This window comes from Pelophylax lessonae (genome assembly GCF_965119305.1).
Source record: "Pelophylax lessonae genome assembly, chromosome: 9".
NCBI classification, from domain to species: domain Eukaryota; kingdom Metazoa; phylum Chordata; class Amphibia; order Anura; family Ranidae; genus Pelophylax; species Pelophylax lessonae.
This window is the reverse complement of record NC_138776.1, coordinates 17,557,874-17,581,767: the sequence shown is the minus strand read 5'-3', so window position 1 is coordinate 17,581,767 and position 23,894 is coordinate 17,557,874. Positions and strand designations below refer to the sequence as shown.

The window sequence follows — 23,894 nt, the reverse complement described above, 5'->3', positions numbered from 1 at the left end:
CCAGTTGCTGTTTCGCAGAGATCAACGGTTAAAAAAATAACCATCATTCTCACTAACGAGAGTGTTCCTGCTCGAGACTTAGAGGTCTGGTTAAGGAACTATGGTGAAGTTTTGACAACACCAAATAAAATTCTTGATGAACGTGGCATATGGACTGGGGGTTGGTCAGTAACGGTCAGGTTGGCCAGGGATGGGAATGTTGTCCGTCACCTGCCCTCCTCGGCTTTCATAGGGAGGGATAGGATGACTGTTTTTTATCCTGGTCAGCCAAAGCTATGTCACCGCTGTGGAGAAAAGGGGCATTTTAGCTCCTCCTGTTCAGCCTTAATATGTTCGGTATGTCGGGGACAGGGTCATGTGGCCAGGGACTGCACCCAGGCGATAAGGTGCAACCTGTGCCTGCGCCTTGGCCACCCCTACAGCCGATGTCCGGAGGCCTGGCACAATATGGAGAAGGAGGTAGTAGATGATCTGTTGAGGCTGGACAGGATGGAGGATGAGGCCCCTGGTGTACCATCTTCCCCTGCGGTGACTGACTCCCCTGGTCCTGTTCAGGATCCCTCCCCAGTTTCTGTGGCAAACCCTCCTGTGTCTGTAGGTATTCCTTCTGTGGCTGTCTCTGTGTCCCCCCAGCCTACTGTACCCGCTCCTCTTGTGTCAGAACCTTCCAAGTCTGTGCCCCCTGAGTCAGTCTTGCCCCATGAGTCTCCTAGGTCTGACTTAAAGGAAGGTCCCCCCCCACCCGGAGTGGTGGGATGTGCCAAAAAGGGTGCTGCTGCTTCTTCTGTAAAGAAGTCTTCTGCAAAGACTTTGAAGAAGAAAACAAGAGATGAAAACATCTTGGAGTCTGACCTGCAGTACCTGGAGGAGAGAAGGAAGGTTGTGAGGCGGAAGAGACAGGCGGTGAGGACGGAGCAGGAAGCCCCAGTGTCTGTCCCCAACCGTTCTAGGGCTTCTGCATGGGATATTTCCTCATCTGGAGCTTCCTCTGAACAAAATTCAGACTCAGAAATGGAGTTGGAGGAGGCCTCAAGAAAGAGAGAGGCTTCTGGTGATGAGCAGCAGAGGGGAGCTAAGAAGCAATCCACCCAATAACCCAAATGGCGGTTCCCCCTCCGTTAAAAGTGGTGACAATAAATGTCGCCAGTATTAAGTCAGTAAGAGCTCGTTCTATGGCCTTCTTTTTGTTCAGCCAATTAGATGCTGAAATTTTATTTTTGCAAGAGACTAGGCTCACCTCCTTGGCAGATATTCATATGGCCAAGAGAGAGTGGAGGTATGGTCCATCTTACTGGTCTCTTGCGGCCGAGCCTTACGGCGGGGTGGCGGTGTTGTTTAAAACCGGCATGGTAACTGTCCGGCGGGTTATTGAGGTGGAGATTGGGAGATGTATGGTCTTAGACGTTCTTGTGGGAGGGCAGGACCTGCGCCTAATTAATATATATGGGCCGCACACAAAGTGGGACAGGAAATGCCTTTTTACAAGGATCAAGCCATTTCTTTTTACATCCCGGCAAGTGGTTTTTGGAGGTGACTTTAATACTGTGACTAGGCCCAAGGACAGGAAGGACTTCAATGACAGGCTGGGATATGATAGCGTTTTTTTAAATAGTATGGTTAGGGATGCTGGTCTCGTGGATGTGCACATTAAGCACCTTCCGGATGACACAGGGTTCACCTTTCATCGAGGTAATAGTCAGAGTAGGATAGATAGGTTTTTTCTGAAGGAGGCCTCTGCTTTCTCACCCCCAGTGGTGCAGGCAGTGGAGTTCTCTGATCACTGTATGCTATCTGTGGTCTTGAATGCTTCAGACTTCCCTCAGAGGGGCAAAGGCATCTGGAGATTAAATTCGACTCTCCTTGAGGAAGAACATGTTAGACAATCCTTTGAGGAATTCTTTCAGGCACAAGTGACCATCCTGGACTTTTGTAGCAGCAAGGCTGAGTGGTGGGAGCTGACCAAAAAGAGGATTGCTGGATTCTTCAGGGGCCTAGCCAATAAAAAACAGTTTAATAGATACATGACCTACCAACGTTTGCGGAGGAAGCTGGATATTCTTGTCTCGAGAGGAGGAGATCCTGGGGCAATCTCTGAAGTGAAAATCCTCCTCAGGAAGTGTCAATATGACCGGCATACCTCTTTGGTTCTGGAGCGGGACTATGGGAAATACCACTCGCCTGACCCTTACCAGAACTGCAAACAGGGTGTAGCTGTTAAGATGGTCGTTGGCCTTAAGGATAGTACAGGTTCCTTGACAAAGTCCAGGTCAGGGATCCTGGAGGTCGTGAGGTCTTTTTATGCTGAACTTCTTGGGAGGAAAGAGCTTGACCGGGACAAGATGGAAAGCTTTTTGGACTCTACTCCAGGTCTAAATGGTGGAGATGTCCCTTTGATGAATTTGACAGAAGAGATCACAGTTGAAGAGGTGACGAGGGCAATTGAACAGCTTGCCATCAAGAAGTCACCTGGACCGGATGGTCTGACGGCTGAGTTTTACAAAGCCTTTAAGTCTATTCTGGCCCCACATTTGGTAGAGGTTTTTAACAGTTGTCTTGCTGAGGGGGTGCTTCCCCCTTCCATGAGACACTCAGCTGTGATTCTTCTTTCAAAAGGTAAAGATCCTTCGATGATTGAGAATTGGCGCCCCATCAGCCTTCTCAATGTCGATAGAAAGGTGCTGGCGAAGATACTTTTCTGGCGCCTATCGGCAGTAGCAGAGTCTTTGCTTTCTCGCCATCAGCACTGTTCGATCCAGGGTAGGAGCACCTTCACAGCAGTTTTAGCTGTCCGGGAGGCCTTGGAGCAGTGCAGGGCTGCAGGCTGGGGAAAGTATCTACTGGCATTGGATCAGGCAAAGGCTTTCGATCGTGTCAATCATGAGTACCTGTGGTTGCTCTTTAGTAAGTACGGTCTGCCAGGTGGTTTTGTCGATTGGTTAAAAGTTTTGTATAAGGGGGCAGAAAGCTTCCCTCTTGTTAATGGTTGGGTTGGACAGTCCTTTGAGGTTGGCTCTGGGGTGCGCCAGGGTTGTCCCCTGAGTCCCCTGCTCTATGTGTTTGCAATCGACCCCTTCATCAGGAGACTAGAGAGCAGCATGTTGTGTGGGGTACCAGTGGGAATCCCGGGTGAGCCGCCTTTAAGGGTTGTTGCCTATGCGGATGATGTGTCAGTGATTGTCACTGGGACAGATGAAGCGGAGGAGGTGGTCTCTCTGACATCACGGTACTCTGAAGCATCAGGCTCCAAGATCAATCAGGAAAAGAGTGAAGTTTTTTGGATGGGAAAGGAAGGTGAGGGGTTTGATCTCCCGGACACCTTTCCAGTGCCCCAGGAAAAAATTAAGATATTAGGCATTGAATTTGGACCTGGCGATTATGGCCTCAAAAACTGGGAAGGCAGGCTGGAAGTTGCCAATACTAAAGTGGTCAGCTGGAAGAGATGGAAGTTATCTCTGAGGGAAAGGGTTGATCTGATTAAGACTTACCTGATACCGATCTTCTTGTATGTCAGCCCTGTCTGCATCTTGCCAGTGTCTCTCTATGCTAGGATCTATAGTGTGTTCTTCCAGATGCTGTGGGGGAACAGACTGAACCCCATCAAGAGGAATGTCACCTATCTATCCAGGAGGGAGGGTGGCTTAGGTATGGTCAACCCCGTTCTTTTCTTTTCACTGCTATTTCTCAAGTTTAACATTGGTAGTATGCTTGCAGTGGAACCTCCTGGATGGGCAGGCATGTTTAGATCTTGGTTTAGGCCTTTTCTGCGACTTTGGGAAGAAGGTGGCCAAGTGAAGAATCTCAGGGGTCATCGTGGTCAGCTTCCAGCCTATGTCGCTCCGTGTCTGAAGTTGCTGCGGCAGTGGCGACTGTCGGCTGAAGATCTCAGATCCGCTCCGAGGAAAGTCCTTATGAGACGAGTCTTGAGCGAAGTCTTTCATGACCCACTGGCCTTAAGGGATTGCCCAGGCCCAATTTTGAGGGAAGGGTTAAGATTGATTAATTTGGCTAGAGTCCCCCTTAAATTCAGGGATCTGGCCTGGTTGTGCTTCCACGGGAGGCTCTATGTTCGGGGCAATTTGAAATTCCGCAGTGGGGTGGATCGTGGTTGTCCTCGGGAGGAATGTACAGGTGAGGAGGAGACTATGGACCATTTTCTGCTTCGTTGCCCTTTTAACATAGAGGTATACAAACAGGTGGGGCGGGCCCTCGGTGTTCCTTTCCTCTCCAGGCTGGGTTATGCTGAGTGGGTGTACGGAGCATTCAACACTGGTGGGGGCTTTTGTTTGGATACACTTTTTTTAGTTAGTTTAGTAGTCCGTTATTACACATGGAACGCACGGTGTCAGGTCACCCTTCGGCGTAAAATCCTTCCTGTTCAGGTGGTGGTGTGTGACATTCTGCATGAGGTGGGGAAGATTCGAGCGCTTGAGAGAGACAAGTGGGGTCAGAGGGCTTGGCTGAAGGCGTGGAGGGGTTTCAAGCCTCCCTGACTGCCAGGAGTCTCTTTCCCGGGTGTGGCTTTCTGTCTCTTATCACCCTAGATTTTTTTCTTAATGCTTAGTTTTTGATAAATGGCTGCATACATAGGTGATGGGTTGTGCCTCTTAGGCCCTCTCTGCTGCTTTATGTAAATAGTTTTCTAAAAATGTTGGAAGTGGATTATGTATATATTTTATATATTCTGCACATGGATGTGTATTCCTTTGTTTTCTGATGGAATATTGTACTATAGTTATGTTTTTTTACTTTTGTATAAAATATGTTGCTTGATTCTTTTCAATAAAAGATCAATAGTGCCCCATCATTGGTATCAGTGGGAGGAATAGTGCCCCCTCATTGGTGTCAGTAGGAAGAATAGTGCTCCATCATTGGTGTCAGTAGGAAGAATAGTGCCCCATCATTGGTGTCAGTAGGAAGAATAGTGCCCCATCATTGGTGTCAGTAGGAAGAATAGTGTCGCATCATTGGTGTCAGTAAGAATAGTGCCCCATCATTGGTATCAGTGGGAGGAATAGTGCCCTATCATTGGTATCAGTGGGAGGAATGGTGCCCCATCATTGGTATCAGTAGGAGGAATAGTGCCCCATCATTGGTGACAGTGGGGGAAATAGTACCCCAATCATTGGTACCAGTGAGAGGAATAGTGCCCCATCATTGGTGTCAGTGGCAGCAATAGTGTCCCATCATCGGTGTCAGTAGGAGGAATAGTGCCCCTTGTAGGTGTCAGTGTGAGGAATAGTGTCCCATCATTGGTATCAGCAGGAGGAATAGTGCCCCATCATTGGTGTCAGTGAGAGGAATAGTGTCCCATCATTGGTATCAGTAGGAGGAATAGTGCCCCTCGTTGGTGTCAGTGTGAGGAATTATGCCCCATCATTGGTATCAGTAGGAGGAATAGTGTCCCATCATTGGTTTCAGCAGGAGGAATAGTGCCCCATCATTGGCGTCAGTGGGAGGAATAATGCCACATCATTGGTGTCAGTAGGAGGAATAGTGCCCCATCATTGGTGTCAGTAGGAAGAATAGTGCCCCATCATTGGTGTCAGTTAGAGGAATAGTGCCCCCATCATTGGTATCAGTGGGAGGAATAGTGCCCCATCATTGGTGTCAGTGGGAGGAATAGTGCCCCATCATTGGTGTCAGTGGGAGGAATAGTGCCCCACCATTGGCGTCAGTGGGAGGAATAATGCCCCATCATTGGTGCCAGTAGGAGGAATAGTGCCCCATCATTGGTGTCAATAGGAAGAATAGTGCCCCATCATTGGTGTCAGTTGGAGGAATAGTGCCCCCATCATTGGTTTCAGTGGGAGGAATAGTGCCCCATCATTGGTGTCAGTGGGAGGAATAGTGCCCCATCATTGGTATCAGTAGTAAGAATAGTGCCCCATCATTGGTTTCAGTGGGAGGAATAGTACCCCATCATTGGTTTCAGTGGGAGGAATAGTACCCCATCATTGGTATCGGTGGGAGGAATAGTGTCCCATCCTTGGTGTCAGTGGGAGGAATAGTGCCCCATCATTGGTATCAGTGGGAGTAATAGTGCCCCATCATTGGTATCAGTGGGAAGAATAGTGCCCCATCATTGGTGTCAGTAGGAAGAATAGTGCCCCATCATTAGTATCAGTGAGAAGAATAGTGCCCCATCATTAGTATCAGTGGGAGGAATAGTGCCCCATCATTGGTATCAGTGGGAGAAATAGTGCCCCATCATTGGTGTCAGTAGGAAGAATAGTGCCCCGTCATTGATGTCAGTGGAAGAATAGTGCCCCATTGTTGGGGTCAGTGATAGGAATTATGCCTTGTATTGGTGGGAGGGGTGGCGTCTTAAGGGCCTGATATAGGCAAGCAAAGGGCCACATGTGGCTCCCAGGCCACAGTTTGGAGACAAAGAAAATGGCCTCTGCCCTCACCTATAACTGGCCTTCATAACAAAGAACACATGGAAGGGCAATGCACATGAAACAAACAAAAATAAAATTCCAGTTCAATTTGCTAACCAGTTTGCTTACCAACCAAATTAACCAGTCTAACAGTTTGCGTCAAAACAGGGGTTTAGTTAGCACACATTTGCAAACGCATGTGTAAGCTGCAGGGCCACTCCACGGCTCCCTGTGTTACCTGCAGTCCTAACTCTAATGAATTTATAATTGCCTCCAGGCTCACCTGCCCCCTATCTATCCATTAGCTTGCATGTGCTTCCACTGTGAAGACTCTTATAAATTCACTAGTTATTACTGCAGGTAACACAGGGAGCCGTGGAGTGGCCCTGCAGCTTACACATGCGTTTGCAATTGTGTGCTAACTAAACCCCTGTTTTGACGCAAACTGTTAGACTGGTAAATTTGGTTGGTAAGCAAACTGGTTAGCAAATTGAACTGGGAATTGTATTTTTGTTTATTTCACAGTTTGGAGACCCCTGCTTTAGTGCCTCTGCTTAAAAAATATATAATATTTGAGGGTTCTAATTAGTTTTATAGCAGAAAAATGTATATTTTTTATATGTAGGAGAGCAATGTCAGTAATGGCCCGAACTGGAGGTGGTTAACCAACATCATCTTATAAATCTTACCAAAAAATTGGGTATTATATTGTGTTTTTATGCTCTTAAATTTTCAAAAGATTGAGAATCAGTGTGACATTAAATTTGTAACAGTCACCATTATATTTTTCAGGATTTGTGCTAGGGTGGGGGATTGGGGAGAATTTGTGCTGGGGGGGGGGGGGAATTGATGGTTAGAGGATTTGTACTAGTAGGGGGGAATTTTTTTCGGGGAGGGTGGATTTGTCCTGGGGGTATATGGGGGAATGAGAGGATTTGAGCTGGGATGGGGGATTTAAAAAGAGGGGGCAGGTTTGTACTGGGAGGAGGAGGAGGAGGAATTTATGCTTTGGGTGTAAGCATGTTGTTTAATGCTCGCTTTTGTTTTGGAGGGGGAGGGGATTCATGCTAGGAGGGGATTTTATTTGGGGGGAGGTGGGATTTGTGCAGGCAGGGACGATTGAGGGAAATTGTACTAGAAAGGGGAAATTTGGGGTGGTTTGTGCTGGGATGGGGGATGTGCTGGGGGGGGATTTGGAGTGGGGGAGAGGATTTATGCTCAGAGGGGTACATTGAGTGGTAAAGGATTTGTGCTAGGAGGGGGGGGGGGTTCAGGGAGGGTTGATTTATGCTGGGGACATATGGGGAATAAGAGGATTTGAGCCGGGGGGTTGGGCAGGCAATGATTCATGCTGGGATGGGGCATTTCAGTAGGCGGGCGGATTTGTATTGGGAGGAGGGGGAATTTATGCTTAGGCTGTAAGCAGCATATTAGTGCTCAATTTCTTTTTTTTTTTTTTTTTTGGGTGGGAGAGGATTTTTTGCTAGGAGGAGATTTATTTGTTTTTTGTTTTTTTTTTGGGGGGGGGGATTTATGGAGGCAGGGATGATTGGGGGTATTTGTACTAGGAGGGGACATTTTGGGGTATATTTGAGCTCAGATGGGGGATTGGGGAGAATTTGTGCTTGGGGGGACAGGATATGTGCTCAGAGAGGAAAATTGAGGGGTAGAGGGTTTGTCTTAGGAAGGGGACATTTTTTCCGGGAGGGCTGGGGGCATATCGGGAATGAGAGGATTTAAGCTGGGGAAGTTGAGGGGGGGGGCAAAGATGCGTGCGGGGTTGGGGGATTTCAGTGAGGGGGTGGATCTGTACTGGGAGGAGAGGAGATTTAGGCTTAGGGTGCCAGCATGCAGATTAGTGCTTAATGTATTGGGGGGCAGGAGGGGATTGTTGCACATACATCCTGTGGCGGAGGGGGGGGGTAATTTGTCATTTTCGCCCTTGACTCTGGATGACCTTGTCCCGGCACTGATAAGAAGGTAAAGTGGTGGCAAGCCAAGAGAAAACTGATTGAAGCTTAGAGCTTTGTGTTGCGCTCAGTAGGCAGTGTGACGCCATTACGGGCGCCGATGACTCCGATGTTATGTGCGATGTGCGTGTTTCTTTATATTACACATTTCCTAGAAGGTGTTACTCGGGATGAGTCATTTGGTGCCGGCACTGAGAAAAATGATTGGTTTGAAGTCAGACGGAGGTGAGAAAAATACATTTGCGCTGTCGCTTCAGGGAGATTCACCCCCCCCCCCCCCCACAAGACACTTCCAGAAAAATAATGGCTGTAAAAGAAAGGTAAGAGTTCAAGGTCTCGGTGTGACATTAAATCCTCCGTCTCCTCCGCTCCCAGGACCCCTGATGGAGAATGTGTCGGAGAAAAGGACAATACGCGTCCGGCGCACCATAAAATATTCATTTCCTGGAAAGACAGATGGATCTTTTTTTTTTTTTTTGCTTTGTTGACGGATGGAAGAGAGAAGTGTGATCAACAGATAAAGTGTATATGTGTATGTGCTGATTGTATGAATTAATCCCATAAATATTGTTCATAAATACGCATTAAAGGAAACATTTGATGAGCGAGTTATGTGCTGCCATGGCTGACCATCAAACATAGTAGTGGAGGTCCTTTAACCACATCAGCTCAGGAAGGTTTTACATACTTAATGACCAGGCCATTTTTTTGCAATATGGCATTGTGACAGAATGGCCGCCGGGCACCCGCGATCACTCCCGGGGAAGACAGAATGGCCACTGGGCACCTGCGATCACTCCCTGGGAAGACAGAATGGCCGCCGGGCACCCGTGATCGCTCCCCGGGAAGACAGAGCACCCGCCAGGCACCCGCGATCACTCCCCAGGAAGACAGAATGGCTGCCAGGCACCAGAGATCACTCTCTAGGAGAACAGAACGGCCTCCAGGCACCTGCAATCACTCCCCGGGAAGACAGAACGGGCGCCGAGCACCCGTGATCACTCCCGGGAAGACAGAATGGCCGCCGGGCACCCGCGATCACTCCCCGGGAAGACAGAATGGCCTCCAGGCACCCGCGATCACTCCCTGGGAAGACAGAACGGCCGCCGGGCACCTGCGACCACTTCCCGGGAAGACACAACGGCCGTCGGGCACCCGCGATTACTCCCCAGGAAGACAGAACGGCCGTCGGGCACCTGCTATCACTCCCCGGGAAGACAGAATGGCCGCCGGGCACCCACGATCGCTCCCCGGGAAGACGGAGCACCCGCCAGGCACCCGCGATCACTCTCCAGGAAGGCAGAATGGCCGCCGGGTACCTGCAATCACTCCCCAGAAGACAGAATGGCCGCTGGGCACCTGCGATCACTCCCCGGGAAGATAGAATGGCCGCCTGGCACCCGCGATCACTCCCCGGGAAGACAGAATGGCCTCCAGGCACCCGCGATCACTCCCTGGGAACACAGAACGGCCGCCGGGCACCTGCGACCACTTCCCGGGAAGACACAATGGCCGCCGGGCACCTGCGATCACTCCCCGGGAAGACAGAATGGCCGCCGGGCACCTGCGATTACTACCCGGGAAGACAGAATGGCCACCGGGCACCTGCGATTACTACCCGGGAAGACAGAATGGCCGCCGGTCACCCACGATCACTCCCCGGGAAGACAGAGCACCCGCCAGGCACCCGCGATCACTCCCCGGGAAGACAGAATGGCCGCCAGGCACCCATGATCACTCCCTAGGAGGACAGAACGGCCTCCAGGCACCTGCGATCACTCCCTGGGAAGACAGAACGGCCGCCGGGCACCTGCGATCACTCCCCGGAAAGACAGATCGGCCGCCGGGCACCCGCGATCACTCCCGGGAAGACAGACAGCCGATGGGCACCTGCGATCACTCCCCGGAAAGACAGAATGGCCGCTGGGCACCTGCGATTACTACCCGGGAAGACAGAATGGCCGCCGGTCACCCACGATCACTCCCCGGGAAGACAGAGCACCCGCCAGGCACCCGCGATCACTCCCTGGGAAGACAGAATGGCCGCCAGGCACCCGCGATCACTCCCTAGGAGGACAGAACGGCCTCCAGGCACCTGCGATCACTCCCTGGGAAGACAGAACGGCCGCCGGGCACCTGCGATCACTCCCCGGGAAGGCAGAATGGCCACCGGGCACCTGCGATCACTCCCCGGGAAGGCAGAATGTCCGTCGGGTACCTGCAATCACTCATCGGGAAGACAGAATGGCCGCCGGGCACCTGCGATCACTCCCCGGGAAGACAGAATGGCCACCGGGCACCTGCGATTACTCCCCGGAAGACAGAATGGCCGCCGGTCACCCACGATCTCTCCCCGGGAAGACAGAATGGCCGCCAGGCACCCGCAATCACTCCCTAGGAGGACAGAATGGCCTCAAGGCACCTGCGATCACTCCCTGGGAAGACAGAACGGCCGCCGGGCACCTGCGATCACTCCCCGGAAAGACAGATCGGCCGCCGGGCACCCGCGATCACTCCCCGGGAAGACAGACAGCCGATGAGCACCTGCGATCACTCCCCGGGAAGGCAGAATGGCCGCCGGGTACCTGCAATCACTCCCCGGGAAGACAGAATGGCCGCCGGGCACCTGCGATCACTCCCCGGGAAGACAGAATGGCCACCGGGCACCTGCGATTACTCCCCGGAAGACAGAATGGCCGCCGGGCACCCACGATCGCTCCCCGGGAAGACAGAGCACCCGCCAGGCACCCGCGATCACTCCCTGGGAAGACAGAATGGCCGCCAGGCACCCGCGATCACTCCCTAGGAGGACAGAACGGCCTCCAGGCACCTGCGATCACTCCCTGGGAAGACAGAACGGCCGCCTGGCACCCACCATCACTCCCCGGAAAGACAGATCGGCCGCCGGGCACCCGCGATCACTCCTCGGGAAGACAAACAGCCGATGGGCACCTGCGATCACTCCCCGGGAAGACGGAATGGCCTCCAGGCAGCCGCGATCACTCCCCGGGAAGACAGAATGACCGCCGGGCACCAGCGATCACTCCTCGGGAAGACAGAACGGCCGCCGGGCACGAGCGATCACACCCCGGGAAGACAGAATGGCCGCCGGACACCCACGATTACTCCCCGGGAAGACAGAACGGCCGCCGGGCACCTGCGATTACTCCCCGGGAAGACAGAACGGCCGCCGGGCACCTTCTATCACTCCCCGGGAAGACAGAATTGCCGCCGGGCACCCACGATCACTCCCCGGGAAGACAGAACGGCCGCCGGGCACCTGCTATCACTCCACGGGAAGACAGACAGCCGATGAGCACCTGCGATCACTCCCCGGGAAGGCAGAATGGCCGCCGGGTACCTGCAATCACTCCCCGGGAAGACAGAATGGCCGCCGGGCACCTGCGATCACTCCCCGGGAAGACAGAATGGCCACCGGGCACCTGCGATTACTCCCCGGAAGACAGAATGGCCGCCGGGCACCCACGATCGCTCCCCGGGAAGACAGAGCACCCGCCAGGCACCCGCGATCACTCCCTAGGAGGACAGAACGGCCTCCAGGCACCTGCGATCACTCCCTGGGAAGACAGAACGGCCGCCTGGCACCCACCATCACTCCCCGGAAAGACAGATCGGCCGCCGGGCACCCGCGATCACTCCTCGGGAAGACAAACAGCCGATGGGCACCTGCGATCACTCCCCGGGAAGACGGAATGGCCTCCAGGCAGCCGCGATCACTCCCCGGGAAGACAGAATGACCGCCGGGCACCAGCGATCACTCCTCGGGAAGACAGAACGGCCGCCGGGCACGAGCGATCACTCCCCGGGAAGACAGAATGGCCGCCGGACACCCACGATTACTCCCCGGGAAGACAGAACGGCCGCCGGGCACCTGTGATTACTCCCCGGGAAGACAGAACGGCCGCCGGGCACCTTCTATCACTCCCCGGGAAGACAGAATTGCCGCCGGGCACCCACGATCACTCCCCGGGAAGACAGAACGGCCGCCGGGCACCTGCTATCACTCCACGGGAAGACAGACAGCCGATGAGCACCTGCGATCACTCCCCGGGAAGGCAGAATGGCCGCCGGGTACCTGCAATCACTCCCCGGGAAGACAGAATGGCCGCCGGGCACCTGCGATCACTCCCCGGGAAGACAGAATGGCCACCGGGCACCTGCGATTACTCCCCGGAAGACAGAATGGCCGCCGGGCACCCACGATCGCTCCCCGGGAAGACAGAGCACCCGCCAGGCACCCGCGATCACTCCCTGGGAAGACAGAATGGCCGCCAGGCACCCGCGATCACTCCCTAGGAGGACAGAACGGCCTCCAGGCACCTGCGATCACTCCCTGGGAAGACAGAACGGCCACCTGGCACCCACCATCACTCCCCGGAAAGACAGATCGGCCGCCGGGCACCCGCAATCACTCCTCGGGAAGACAAACAGCCGATGGGCACCTGCGATCACTCCCCGGGAAGACGGAATGGCCTCCAGGCAGCCGCGATCACTCCCCGGGAAGACAGAATGACCGCCGGGCACCAGCGATCACTCCTCGGGAAGACAGAACGGCCGCCGGGCACCAGCGATCACTCCCCGGGAAGACAAAATGGCCGCCGGACACCCACGATTACTCCCCGGGAAGACAGAACGGCCGCCGGGCACCTGCGATTACTCCCCGGGAAGACAGAACGGCCGCCGGGCACCTTCTATCACTCCCCGGGAAGACAGAATTGCCGCCGGGCACCCACGATCACTCCCCGGGAAGACAGAACGGCCGCCGGGCACCTGCTATCACTCCCCGGGAAGACAGAATGGCCGCCGGGCACCCACGATCGCTCCTCGGGAAGACAGAGCACCCGCCAGGCACCCGCGATCACTCCCCGGGAAGACAGAATGGCCGCCAGGCACCTGCGATCACTCCCTAGGACAGAACGGCCTCCAGGCACCTGCGATATCTCCCTGGGAAGACAGAACGGCCGCCTGGCACCCACGATCACTCCCCGGAAAGACAGATCGGCCGCTGGGCACCCGTGATCACTCCCCGGGAAGACAGACAGCCGATGGGCACAATGCGATCACTCCCCGGGAAGACGGAACGGTCTCCAGGCACCCGCGATCATTCCCCGGGAAGACAGAACGGCCCCTGGGCACCAGCGATCACTCCCCGGGAAGACAGAATGGCCGCCGGACACCTGCGATTACTCCCCGGAAAGACAGAACAGCCGCCAGGCACCCACGTTGTAAACACAGCAGACCATTGTTCTGTCAGTTATCATCACAGGGCTCCTGTGTTCCTCCTATTTAGGAACACAGGTCCCTGTGTTGATCCAATAAGGACAATGTGCATTCCGGTGCATTTTACACATGTTTCGATGCCTTCTGGGCAAAAAAAAAAAAAGCAGCAGGTCGTAGTTTTGTTGAAAGCACTGAAACTGACCACCCTGGTGTGAACTAGGGCCATTGAAAGACATGGCAAACATTGTGAATGCAGTCTGGATGCGGTTAAGCAGTGGCTGGTGCTCCATGGGCTGGGGGGGCAGCAGACGGACCACACCAGCTCCAGCCCGTACACCCCCCCCCCCCGGTCACCGGCTCACTCACCCTGGACTGTGGAGGGAGAATATTAATTTGCTATTGTCACACAACTTTGTGGGCTCAGGGCGCAGTGCCCTATGCCCCGAGCCCACCCTTTTTTGAAGCCTATTAGAGCCTGCAAAAAAAAACCCATTGGAATCCATGCGTCTGGCGCCCTGCATGTAGATTAGGGGGCCAGACGCATGGATAGGGGGGGCGGCGTCCCTGCGCCCCCAATGGACAGGCCACCACTGGGTTTAAAAATGCACTTGGGGACCAGGGGGAAAGGAACTGAACTCAGAGGTCCAGGAGAACTGAGTGGAGGTGTAGAGACACTGGAGACCCTTGAAAAACAGTATCATGAGTACAGGGGATCGTGTCTAGGGGCCTGACCTGAGGGGGGCCACCCCGGTGTAGGATAGTCAGAGGACGTGTGTCAGTCTGCGGAGTGAAAGGGGATACTAGGCAGGTATCCTGAAGATAATCTACCCAATTAAGTCGTCTGTACAGAGACTTAACCTAAATTCATCTAGTGGCAAGGTGAATCTGCAGTGGGGCTGCATCCTCAGACAGAAGTCCTCATAATACTTCGATTTGGAGTATCTCCCTCTTCCCTTCTCCCATCCCTATTTAAAAAAAAAACATCAAAAACCACTACATACCCCTGGATTGATCTTTGACTGAGCCAAGAAGTGGAGTGTTAATCTGTGAATGCCAGTGTTGCTAACGGTGACCCAGGGGGACCCAAGAGTGTATTATCCAGCAGTCCTCAAAGGGGCAGTGCTACATATATACCGTACCTGGCTGATCAGCCTGGAAGCTGGAAATCACGGAAGTAAACACCACTACTTCACTGCTACTACACCACTACTACACCGCTACTAAAGCACTACTACACTGTTACTATATCATTACTCCAGTTATCCCCATTTGCCTCCGGGTCCTGTGTAGCATTCTGAACACAAGAGGTCAGCCGCTTGACTCCAGTGCCATCCAAGAATGCACATTCTCTGAATGGTGCCCTTGCTAAGCAGGCCGACCTCCAGTGTTCAGGGTGCAGCAGGGTGGCTGCTCTGCACAGAACCAGGAATCCAGTGAAGATCACTGGAATAGCGGTGTAGTAGCAGTATAGTAGTGGTGTAGTAGCGGTGTAGCAGAGGTGCAGAAGTGGTATAGTAACAGTGTAGTAGTGGTATAGTAACAGTGTAGTAGCGGTGTAGCAGAGGTGTAGTAGTGGTATAGTAGCAATATAGTAGCAGTGTAGTAGTGGTGTAGGAGCGGTGTCTATACAGTGATTTCCAGCTTCAAGAGGAATCCCACAGGTATGGTATATACATTTTGGAAAAAAAAATGGTATATACACAGTTGCTTCAATCTGGAACAATGTAACTATGTATAAAATATCCATACATTGTATTTCTCTTTAAATACAGCTTGCATATACTTTTGCGTCTCCAAGTGCTGTTGCTGCTGACCTCTCTCCTTTTGAAAGGACTAATAGCCTGGCTGTCTCTGCCTTCGAAATGAAAAAAAGCAAGCGGCCAGGGATGTCAGAGAGAGGTCAGAACTGATCTGCGTACTTGTTCCAGGTCAGTGGCTCAGAATGTATTGAAGCCATTGGATGAGAGTGACATCAAAAGAGAGGTCACAAATGGCAACCTGCTTGTTTCTCACAATACACGTTTTCGTTTTTTAAGAGAACGGCTCTTTTACTCCCGAAGGAATGATGAATATAACCCGACAATCGGCTACAAGAAGACTCTCAATGTGGGATCTATTTCTGGATGGACACCGGGAGACTATAAATCACAATAGCCTCTTTGTATCATATGGGGACTCAAGGTGTAAGACCCCCCAAGAGTTCCCATCGCTGCTCCCTCGACTGCAGGAATCTCATTACTCCTGTTGCACTCCTATAATGCAAATTAAATGGAAAAAACCGAGAGGAAGAGGAAGACCACCTTTTCAAAGTTGGTGGAGAGATTTAAAAGGTCAAAAGTATTCCCCAATTACCTTTCTCTTAGTTTTTAGGGGTTATGCTACCTTTGTTTAACCACTTGCCGACCGCCGGCCGCAGATATACTGCGGCAGGCTAGCTCGGCTGTGCGAATCACCGTACCTGTAAGGCGATCCACTGGAGCGAACCTGTGGGCGCGCTCGTGCCGCCGAAGGCGCACGCCCGCCCCCATTCGCCAGCGGGGAAGCTGACTTACGGGGCAGGCGGCCACGATTGCCCCTGGGCACCCGCAATCGCTCCCCGTGGAGAGAGAACAGCGGTCTGCTGTTGTAAACACGGCAGACCGTTGTTCTCTATGGAATCAGCACAGAGCGCCTGTGATCCTTCTATATAAGAACACAGGTCTTTGTGTTGATTCCACAAGCCCATCCCCCTCACAGTTAGAAAACACCCCCCAGGCATACACTTAGCCCTTTGATCGTCCCTGAGTTAACCCCTTCCCTGCCACGGTCATTATTACAGTAACAGTGCATATTTTTAACACTGATTACTGTAGTAATATCACTGGTCCTCCCAAAAATTTAAAAAATGTCAGTTAGGGGTCCAAACTGTCCGTCGCAGTCTCGCTAAAAATCGCTAATCGATGCTGTTATAAAGTAGTAGTAAAATAAATAAATAAATAAAGACGTAAATCTTTCCCATAGTTTGTAGACGCGATAACTTTTTTTTGTATATTGTGAAAGATGATGTCACGCTGAGTAAATAGATATCAAACATATTATTGGTTTAAAATTGCGCACACCCGCAAAATGGCGACAAACTACGGTCGATAATAATCTCCATAGGTAACGCTTTCAAAATTTTTAACGGTTAACAGTTTAGAGTTACAGAGTAGCTCTTTTTTTTTTTAAATTATTGCTCTCACTCTGTGTGGTTTGAACAGCAATTTAATTTGTGGGCGCGACTTCCATATACGTTTTCTTTTGTGCGCGAGCTCACGGCAACGGGGGCGGTTAAGATTTTTTTTTTTTCTATTTTATTTTATTTTTTTCATTTTAGCACAGGTTTTAAAAAAAATAATAAAATCTGATCACTTTTATTGCTGTCACAAGCAATGTAAACATCCCTTGTGACAGAAATATGCAGTGACAGGTACTCTTTATGGAGGGGTTTGGGGTCTAAAAGACCTCAGACCCCTCCACTGCACTTCAATGTATACAAAATGCCAAAAACAGCATTTTTGAATACAGTCACTTTTTAATTTCGGCGCCTTTAGCAGCCAAGTAACCCGGACATGATGGCATGGACGCCGTCTCCGAGTTACGTCATCGGAGACCCGATCAAAGCCGCATCCAGCTTTGATCGGGACTCCAAACAGCCAGCAGACGCGCCGGTTGGTTGCTTGGGTCTCCTGGTGGGAAATCAGTGGGGGAGCCGTCTCCTCCCGCTCGCTGGGGTAACAATCGAGCAGCTCCTGAGCCGCATCGGTCATTACCACCTGAAAGCCGACCGCTGGCTCTAAAAAATGGTATCGGGATGATGCCTCTAGCTGCAGGCATCACCCCGGTACAACCACTTATTGCAGTCGACGTACAGCTACGGCGATTTGCGGTAAGTGGTTAAAGAAGCAACCTATCCAAAACTGATCTATCTATTTTAACCTTTGCGATGCAGGAGCGATGAACCTGTGTTATGACATTAAGGGTGGTTTTGCGATCCTAGAAGCTGCTTAGCAGCAACTGTAGGGTCTTGCTGGACAGGAATTTACTAACGTTTTGAAAGGATAGGAGCACTACACCAGCTTGTTTAGTCCTTTTTTTTACATAGTTACATAGTTTGTGAGGTCGAAAAAAGACATCAGTCCATCCAGTTCAACCTATGATGTGCGTGGGTGTTTGCTGTTAACCGTACATTGTATACCCCTGTATGTTGTACATTGTATAACCCTGTATGTTGTGGTCTTTAAGGTGCCCATCTAATAGTTTGTTGAAACTATCAATGCTCCCTGCTGATACCACTGCTTGTGGAAGAGAATTCCACATCCTTACCACTCTGACAGTGAAGAACCCCTTACGTATTTTAAGGTTAAACCGTTTTTCCTCTAGTTTTAGTGAGTGGCCACGTGTCTTATTGTATTCCCTTTCTCTGAATAGTTTGTTCCTTAAGCTAGGGTTGCCAGTACAATATTTGTACATTGATATCATATCCCCACTGGAGAAGTGTCTCTTCTCCAGAGAGAATAAGTTCAGTGCTTGTAGTCTTTCCTCATAGCTGATGTCCTCCATTCCCCTAATTATTTTTGTTGCCCTTCTCTGGACTCTCTCCAGTACCAGCACATCCTTCCTGAGGACTGGTGCCCAGAACTGGACAGCATACTCCAGATGTGGCCGGACCAGAGTCTTGTAGAGTGGGAGAACAATCTCTTTATTTCTGGAGTGAATCCCCTTTTTTATACATCCCAGTATTCTGTTGGCTTTGCTTGCAGCGGCTTGGCATTGCATGCCACTGCCAAGCCTGTTGTCCACCAGTACCCCCAGGTCCTTTTTCATCTTAGATTCACCCAGAGGTTCCCCCCCTAGTGAGTAGCTTGCTTTCGTGCTTCTGACGCCCAAGTGCATTACTTTACATTTTTCAACATTAAACCTCATCTGCCATGTAGTTGCCCATCCCATTATTTTGTTCAGGTGCGCTTGTAAGGTTTCCACATCCTGCATAGAAGATATTGGCATGCTTAGTTTAGTATCATCCGCAAATACTGAGATTGTACTAGATATCCCCTCCTCTAGATCATTTATGAATAAATTAAACAGGATTGGTAACAGGACAGAACCTTGGGGGACCCCACTTTCCACACCCGCCCAATCCGAGTACTCCCCATTAATCACCACCCTCTGGACTCTCCATTGGAGCCAGTTCTCTATCCAGGTACTCACCCTATGGTCCATACCTACCTTCCTTAGTTTGTACAGTAAGCGTTTGTGGAGAACGGTGTCAAATGCCTTTGCAAAGTCCAGATACACCACATCCACAGGCTTACCTTTATCTAGGTGGCAGCTCACTTCATCATAGAAGGTTAATAGATTGGTTTGGCAATTACGATTTTTCATAAATCCATGCTGATTACTACTAATAATACCGTTTTCATTACTAAAGTCTTGTATGTGGTCCCTTAACATCCCCTCCAAAATCTTGCAGACTACAGATGTTAGGCTGACAGGTCTATAGTTACCCGGGATATATCTCGGCCCTTTTTTAAATATTGGTACCACGTTGGCTTTTTTCCAATCAGCTGGCACCAAACCCGTCTGCAGACTATCCTTAAAGATCAAGAATAATGGTCTGGCAATCACCTGGCTGAGCTCTTTAAGAACCCTCGGGTGCAAGCCATTCATCCAGTCCCGGTGATTTATTTATGTTAAGTTTCTCTAGTTTAGTTCTAAGTCTATCTTCTGTTAGCCATGGCGGTACTTCCTGAGGTGTATTATTTAGTTTAGCATTACAAGCTGGGTTAGTGTAGCCCCCCAATTCTTTTGTGAAGACTGAAGAGAAGAAATTATTTAACACTTTCGCCTTCTCTCTGTCCTCTGTGGCCAGATTCCCTTTGTCGTCTTTTATGGGGCCAATGTGTTCTGGTCTCGCTTTCTTACTGTTTATATACTTAAAGAATTTCTTGGGGTTCTTTTTACTTTCTTCCGCTCTAAGTCTCTCGTGTTCTACTTTAGCCGCCTTGATTTCGCCTTTTACTTTTCTTATTACACTCTTTGTAATGCTTGAATGCTGCCAATGACCCCTCAGTCTTGTATTTTTTGAAGGCCTTTTCTTTAGTATAAATATGCATTGTTATGTTGGAGTTTAGCCACCCAGGGTTTAGTTTTGCTCTTTTAAATTTATTTCCCTTTGAAATGCACTGGCCAATCCCTTTGTTAAGTATGCTTTTGAAGCACTCCCATTTTTCCTCCGTGTTCTTTGTTCCCAGGGTTCTATCCCATTTGATATTTTCTAGCAAAGAGCGCAGTTTTGGGAAATTGTCTATTTTGCAATTCAGTGTCCTTATATTGCCCTTGTGTTTCCTATTATTATAATTAATACTGAAACTAATTGACCTATGGTCACTGTTTCCTAAGTTGCCCCGTATTTCTATATCCGTGAGAAGGTCTGTATTGTTGGTAATCAGTAGGTCAAGTACCGCATTGTTTCTTGTCGGTGCATTCATCATCTGACCCATGAAATTGTCCTGCAAAACATTTAGGAACTGCCGAGCCTTGGGTGAATGCGCGGTTCCTTCTGCCCAGTCTATATCTGGATAATTAAAGTCCCCCATTATAATGACATTTCCCATCCTTGCTGCCAATCCTATCTGTGAAAGGAGGTCTGCCTCCCCCTCCTCCCTCTGGTTGGGGGGCCTATAGCATACGCTTAAGATTACCTTCACCATAGTGCCTTCCCTTTGAAGTTCTACTCATAGGGATTCTGCCTCGTCCATAGCTCCATTATTAATATCATTAAAAGATAAAAGATAACATTTTTCAATAGCAAATCAGATGAGCAATAGTGAACACATTATTTACTCAACTGCACCTCAGTCCCTATGTTTTCATGCATAGGATTGGAAACAAGACACAGTGACTCAACTATGTACATAAACATAGGAACTGGGGTGCAGAAAATGGCAGCAGGTGATCTGGACTGATGAGTCAGTATGTGAAATATTTGGCTGTAGCAGGAGGCAGTTTGTTGGCGAAGGGCTGGAGAACGGTACAATAATGAGTGTCTGCAGCCAACTGCGAAGCATGGTGGAGGTTCCTTGCAAGCAAGGCTGCTTTTCTGCAAACAGAGTTGGAGATTTTGGTCAGGATTAATGGTGTCCTCAAGGCTGAGAAATACAGGCAGATAATATTTTGTCACCATCAGGGAGGCGTGTGATTGGCCCCAAATGTTTTCTGCAGCAGGCCAACCACCCCAAACATACAACCAATGTCATTAAGAACTGTCATCAGTCTATTCTCACCCGTCCCTTTGTGACTCCTTGGGGGTCCAGTTACCCATATGGACCCTGCATATGACAGAGCCCTGGGACAGGTGGGATGAGACTCCAAGAGGGTCTACTTTGTGCTGTTTGCTGATTTTAACTATGGTTACACCCTGCCCCACCTTTGTATGCCCCTTCAATGTTCTTGAAGACCATTTAAAATGTTTTTTATGATGTTATGGTTCAGATGCCTTTATCTGTTTGATTCATATTGCTTACATGTATGCTATGTTATGGTATGAAAACTTTAATAAAAATATTGAAATATAAGAACTGTCTTCAGTGTAAAGAAGAAGTCCTGGAAGTAATAGCTTGGCCCCCACAGAGCCCTAATCTCACCATCATGGAGTCTGTCTGGGTGATAAGAAGAGACACAAAGATTTGAGGCAGCCGACATCCAAAGATCTGTTCTTAGTTCACCAAGCTGTACATAGAACAACCTACCTGCCGAGTTCCTTCAACAATTGTGTTCAAGTGCATCTAGAAGAAGGCAAAGGGGGGTCACCCCATATATTGATTGGATTTCTCCTTCTCTTCATTTACTTTCCATTTTGTTAATTGATAAAAATAAACTATTACCCCTTCTATTTCTGAAAGTCCCCCCCCCCCCTTTTTAAACACAGCACACAGGAATAGAGCTAAGGCTGTAAATCACAGACTCTGTGCTGGAGGTCCCTCCCCTGTCTCTTTTTTTTTCTCTTGGTGTCAAGAAAACTTATCAGACGTGACGTGAGAAAAGAAGCGGCAGACAGAAATGACACTTAGTGCTCCGGATTGACACAAGTACAAGCTATAGAGCAGGGGGGGGGGGACCACCAGCCCTCTTGTAGGGGGCCCGAGCACAAAGGGGCCCATACAAAGAGGGGGATTAGTGATGGACAACAAATACAGAAATCTTCCTCCAGCACCTGAATCTGATCTGTCCCTCTCCCTGCTATCAGCTTTTATCTGTCTGAGAAAGACAGTCGTCCCTCACTAATCCCCTCCTTTGTGTGGGCCCCCCTCCCAGCACTGGCTCTAATGTTATCTCTGCTCAGGAGTTTATTTGTAACTTTGTTTCTCTCTCTCTCTGTCTCTCTGATCACTGAGCTCCAAATACCCAGCCTGTATATTTTTCTCATCTCATCTTCATTTTTATTTATGTAGTTTATAGTTTTTTTTTTAGATTTAGCAGGAATTATGTGAGTTATGTTATATTTGTGTCTGCTAATAGTGATTTTGTTGTAATTTTAGCTAACTACATCTTTAATATTTTCTTGGGGGGGGCCTGCCAGGTAGTCTGTAAGGGGCCCTGCGATTTCTAACAGCAGCCCTGCTATAGAGCAGGGGTTTTGAATTAAAATTCACAGATGTCCAGTCAGTAAAATATTCTTCCTGCAGAGGTTGGAATCGCATGTTTGTGTGATGACCGCCTTGCATCCTCATAACCAATCACCAGCTTGTTAACTCGGGCAGCTCCTGTCCTCTGTCTAGAGCTGTGCTGCCTCCAGCTGTCAGCTATGTAAGAATGGTAGCAGTGATGTCTGTGGTCAGAACGACTCCTAAAGGGTTGGGACCGCAGGAGTCCAGATGAGACATTGACTTGGTCTGGATCCGGATCATGGTCCGCCATTTAGTGCTGCCTGCTATAGAGGGATATGCTTTGTTCATATTTCATGACTGAGGTTTACAACCACTTTAGACCCGAACAAAAGTGGAATAGCACATCATCAGAGTGCATGATTTTTTTTTCTGTTCTGTATAAACAATCATTTGAACACAATATACAACAAATTCTTTCTTCAATAACCCCCACATAGAGTATTATGAAAAGCAAGTGTCTTAACCTTACCTCGTAATGTGCAACCCTCTGAGACTCGGATATTAACTGCGCATTGCAGATTTTGCAGTAGGTCTCAGTAAACAGAACTCTGTCCTCAGACTTCATCTGAAAATACAGAAACAAGACAAAGCGATGGTGACTCAGAGCCGTATTGTAAGCAAAGAAAAAAAAAAAGCATAAAACCGAAAAGAAGTTCTCTGTACATAAACTTTCATGAAATAAATAAGAACTAAAGGAATTGTTGCTTCTCAAAATGTATTTAACTCATCTGAACAGATTGCAGTCCTGAGAATAGGTCATGAGGGTCATGGGAGTAAGGGATCAACCGATTATCGGCAATGACGATATATCGAGGGCCGATATGCACTTTCCCCGATATATTGGAATCGGCCCTGGAGGTTACCGATATTGCCAATATGTCGGGAAAGTGCTGTACCAGAGTATGACCCACCCTTCACTGGAGGCAGCCATCAAAGTGTTTAGCAAGCCACACCGGACTTTGTGTACTGAAGCCCACCTTGCCATACCTTGCTATATGCATAGAAACTGTTTACAGTTCTGACCATCTGATTGCGCCAATCTCTCCTCTCCTCCCTGTACCAGAGTATGCCTGCAGCTAGCGACATCACCCCGGTACCCGCGCCCATAGCCGACGGTCGGCTGTCTTGTAATGACAACCGATGTGGCTGAGAAGCCACTCAGCTGTCATTACAAGGAGCGGGAGGGGACGTCCCCCCCCCCCACTGCCTTCCGCGGCTCGCCCGGGTCTCCTGTCCCACCGGGAGACCCGGTCAACCAGCCTGCACGGCCACCGAAGACCAGATCAAAGCCGCATTCGGCTCTGATCAGGTCTCCATGCAAAAACCCGGAAGTGGTGTAAGGACAACACTTCCGGGTACTCAGCGGCAAATTCAAAAAAATTACAGCATTCAAAACAACCAAACTTGGCGTTTTGAATGCTTTTAAGTGCAGAGGAGGGGTTTTAGGTCTTTTAGACCCCCAGATCCCCCCACAAGAGTACCTGTCAAGAAAAAAAAAAATTTAAATGTATGAAAATATCGGCGTATATCGGCCGATACCTATATGCATTGGCCAAAATATCGGTATCGGCAACGAAAAGCCGATATCGGTCGATCACTAATGGGAGTCCACTAAT

General features: G+C 50.0%; 1 protein-coding gene across 1 annotated transcript in view; it reads right to left on the bottom strand.

Annotated features, from left to right (window-relative positions):
* ZMAT4 (zinc finger matrin-type 4) overlaps positions 1-23,894 on the bottom strand; it is an 866,722-nt gene that overhangs the window by 666,675 nt on the left and 176,153 nt on the right. The window contains exon 2 of the mRNA XM_082267441.1: positions 22,748-22,843. Coding sequence (XP_082123567.1) covers positions 22,748-22,843 — 96 coding nt within the window. The remainder of the gene's footprint in view (positions 1-22,747; positions 22,844-23,894) is intronic.